At 50.4% G+C, this 2,500-nt stretch overlaps 1 protein-coding gene across 1 annotated transcript in view; it reads right to left on the bottom strand.

Moving 5' to 3' along the window:
- Positions 1-2,500, bottom strand: part of LOC145408520 (uncharacterized) — a 118,720-nt gene that overhangs the window by 29,270 nt on the left and 86,950 nt on the right. The window contains exons 3-5 of the mRNA XM_080279252.1: positions 1,560-1,932; positions 758-1,409; positions 379-670 (exon numbers count right to left, since the gene is read on the bottom strand). Coding sequence (XP_080135378.1) covers positions 379-670; positions 758-1,409; positions 1,560-1,932 — 1,317 coding nt within the window. The remainder of the gene's footprint in view (positions 1-378; positions 671-757; positions 1,410-1,559; positions 1,933-2,500) is intronic.

Genomic DNA, 2,500 nt, shown 5'->3' with positions numbered 1-2,500 from the left:
CCCCCTCCTCCTCCTCCAGAAAATATGGCACCCATTGATAAGGAGAGAGAGAGAGAGAGAGAGAGAGAGAGAGAGAGACAGACAGACAGACAAACAGACAGACAGACACACGCACAATCACACACACACACACACACACACAGATAGATAGATAGATAGATAGATAGATAGATAGATAGACAGATATAGATAGATAGATAGATAGATAGAGAGATAAAACAGGAAATCTTCAGCCAACTACTATCATCAGACATAATAGATAGCTTAATAGATACTGTAGGTAGATAAATAGATAGATAGATAGATAGATAGACAGACAGATAGACAAACAGATAGACAGATAGATAGATAGATAAAGAGAAGACATATGCCTCTTACCTTCCCATTTCTTCATCATGTGCACACTGTCTGGGTCTCTCGTAAAACTGAAGGCGTACCCGCTGTAGGTGGTGCCGAAGTCTATGGCCACGACGACGAAGTGTGTGGGTGGCCTTGGCTCCAGTACACTCCCACCCACGCCCACACCCCCGCCCACCCTCGCCTCGGCCTCCCCCACCACCGCCACCCCCACCTCCCCCTCAAGCACACCGGACCCGCGGCAAGAGAGGAGGCTGGAGGTGCGGGAGTGCGTGGTGTCGTGTGGGGAAAGTGTGGGGGTATTGGAGGGGTCCTTGGAGGGGGTGTGGGTGTGGGTGTGGGCGGTCTGGGGTGAGGAAGGGGGTGAGTGGGCCGTCAGGGTGTCACAGGGACTGGTTGCCCCACTTTCATGCCCACTGTCACTATCAGGGGCTGAGGTGGGGTCCCTGATGCTCTGGGAGGTGTGGTGCCCCTGCGTGGATTGGTACGGAGGCGTTGACGTGTACTGCTCAGCGTGGGAGGGAGAAATATTGGAGCGTGGACTGGGAGAGGGCGTGGAGTTGTACTGCGACGAGGCACTGGAGTACTGGGAGGCGTGGGAGGGCTTGGGAGCGTCCTGGGAGTGCTGGGATGGGGTGGGGCTATAGTGGGAGGGTCTGTAGGGAGAGGAATAGTGACCAGGGTAATAGGCCGTCATAGACACAGACGACTGGGGCACCGAACCCGTGTGCACATACACCTCCTCTATCAGATTTAGGCTTTCCATGGCTGCTATGTGGGGGTCGGTACTGCCCTCCTGCACCTTCAGCCCTCCACCCACTCCCTCGGGTCTGTCGGAGTCACGAGAGCCGCGGACCGTGTGACTGGCAGGCGTGATCTCAGAGCCAGACTGCCGCCTCTCCACCACACTGGATGCGTGGGACCTGGCGGGGGAGTTTTCACCTGAGGAATCCGACATGCCAGCCAGGGATGCCTCAAGGACCTCCAGCGCCGCCGCCACAGCCTCCGCTTCCTTCCTGGACGGCGTGTGTGTCCTGGAAGACGGATGATTACTGGAACCATCTCTCCTCTCCGGGGACACGCTTCTATAAATCACATGCCTATCCGGGGAACGTTCTCTCAGGGGCTCAAAGTTCCTGCCTGACATGTACCTGCTGTCCACAGACGTACTCCGGCCGTAGTGTTGTCTCGTAATGTGTGACCTGCTGGGGGAGGAGGCCCTTGGCGGGGTATAAGACGTCCTTGAAGATGTGTATGGCTTGATGGGCACCCTTGGGGGGGAACCAGGTCTTCTGAAATACACTCCTGCCGCCCTCAGCTCCTCCTCTAGCTTATTATTTCTCCTGTGGGCTTCAGGAGAGGGGGACCTGCTTCTGAACCCCTCAGGAGGTGGGGGTCGGGCAGGGGGTCGCGGGGGCGGGATGGGGGGCAGGTTGGGTCGAGGTGGGGGCACGGGACGGGGAGGGGGCCCCTGGTTGTCCAACATGGCGCTACAGAACCCCCTGAAGCTGGACTGGATGTGGAGTGATGAAGGTGGCAGTCTGGTGAGGTCGCAGTCGTCTTCATCAACACCATCTGTGGAAGTGATAGAAATATGCTAAAATATATTCTAAAAATGCTAAAATATACTCCAAAATGCTAAAATATACCCTAAAAATGCTGAAATATACTCCAAAATGCTAAAATATACTCCAAAATGCTAAGATATACCCTAAAAATGCTAAAATATACTCTAAAATGCTAAAATATACTCCAAAATGCTAAAATATATCCTAAAAATGCTAAAATATACTCCAAAATGCTAAAATATATCCTAAAAATGCTAAAATATACTCTAAAAATGCTAAAATTTACTCCAAAATGCTAAAATATATTCCAAAATGCTAAAATATACTCCAAAATGCTAAACAATTCCCTAAAAATGCTACAATATACTCTAAAAATGCTAAAATTTACTCCAAAATGCTAAAATGTACTCCAAAATGCTAACATATACTCTAGAAACCGTATATAACCTTATGAAAGTATACATACAATTCTGACAAGGCATTTAACACATTTCAAGGTGTATGTGAAATCTGAAGGTGAAAGTGAAAGTCTCGAAGTGTAAATGAAATCCTGAGAGCCGTGTATGAAAGACTGG

This window comes from Coenobita brevimanus, chromosome 77, assembly GCF_032717465.1.
Source record: "Coenobita brevimanus isolate Jiangsu-jjx chromosome 77, ASM3271746v2, whole genome shotgun sequence".
Lineage (NCBI taxonomy): Eukaryota > Metazoa > Arthropoda > Malacostraca > Decapoda > Coenobitidae > Coenobita > Coenobita brevimanus.
The sequence above is the reverse complement of the archived record's forward strand: the minus strand, read 5'-3'. Positions and strand labels throughout refer to the sequence as shown.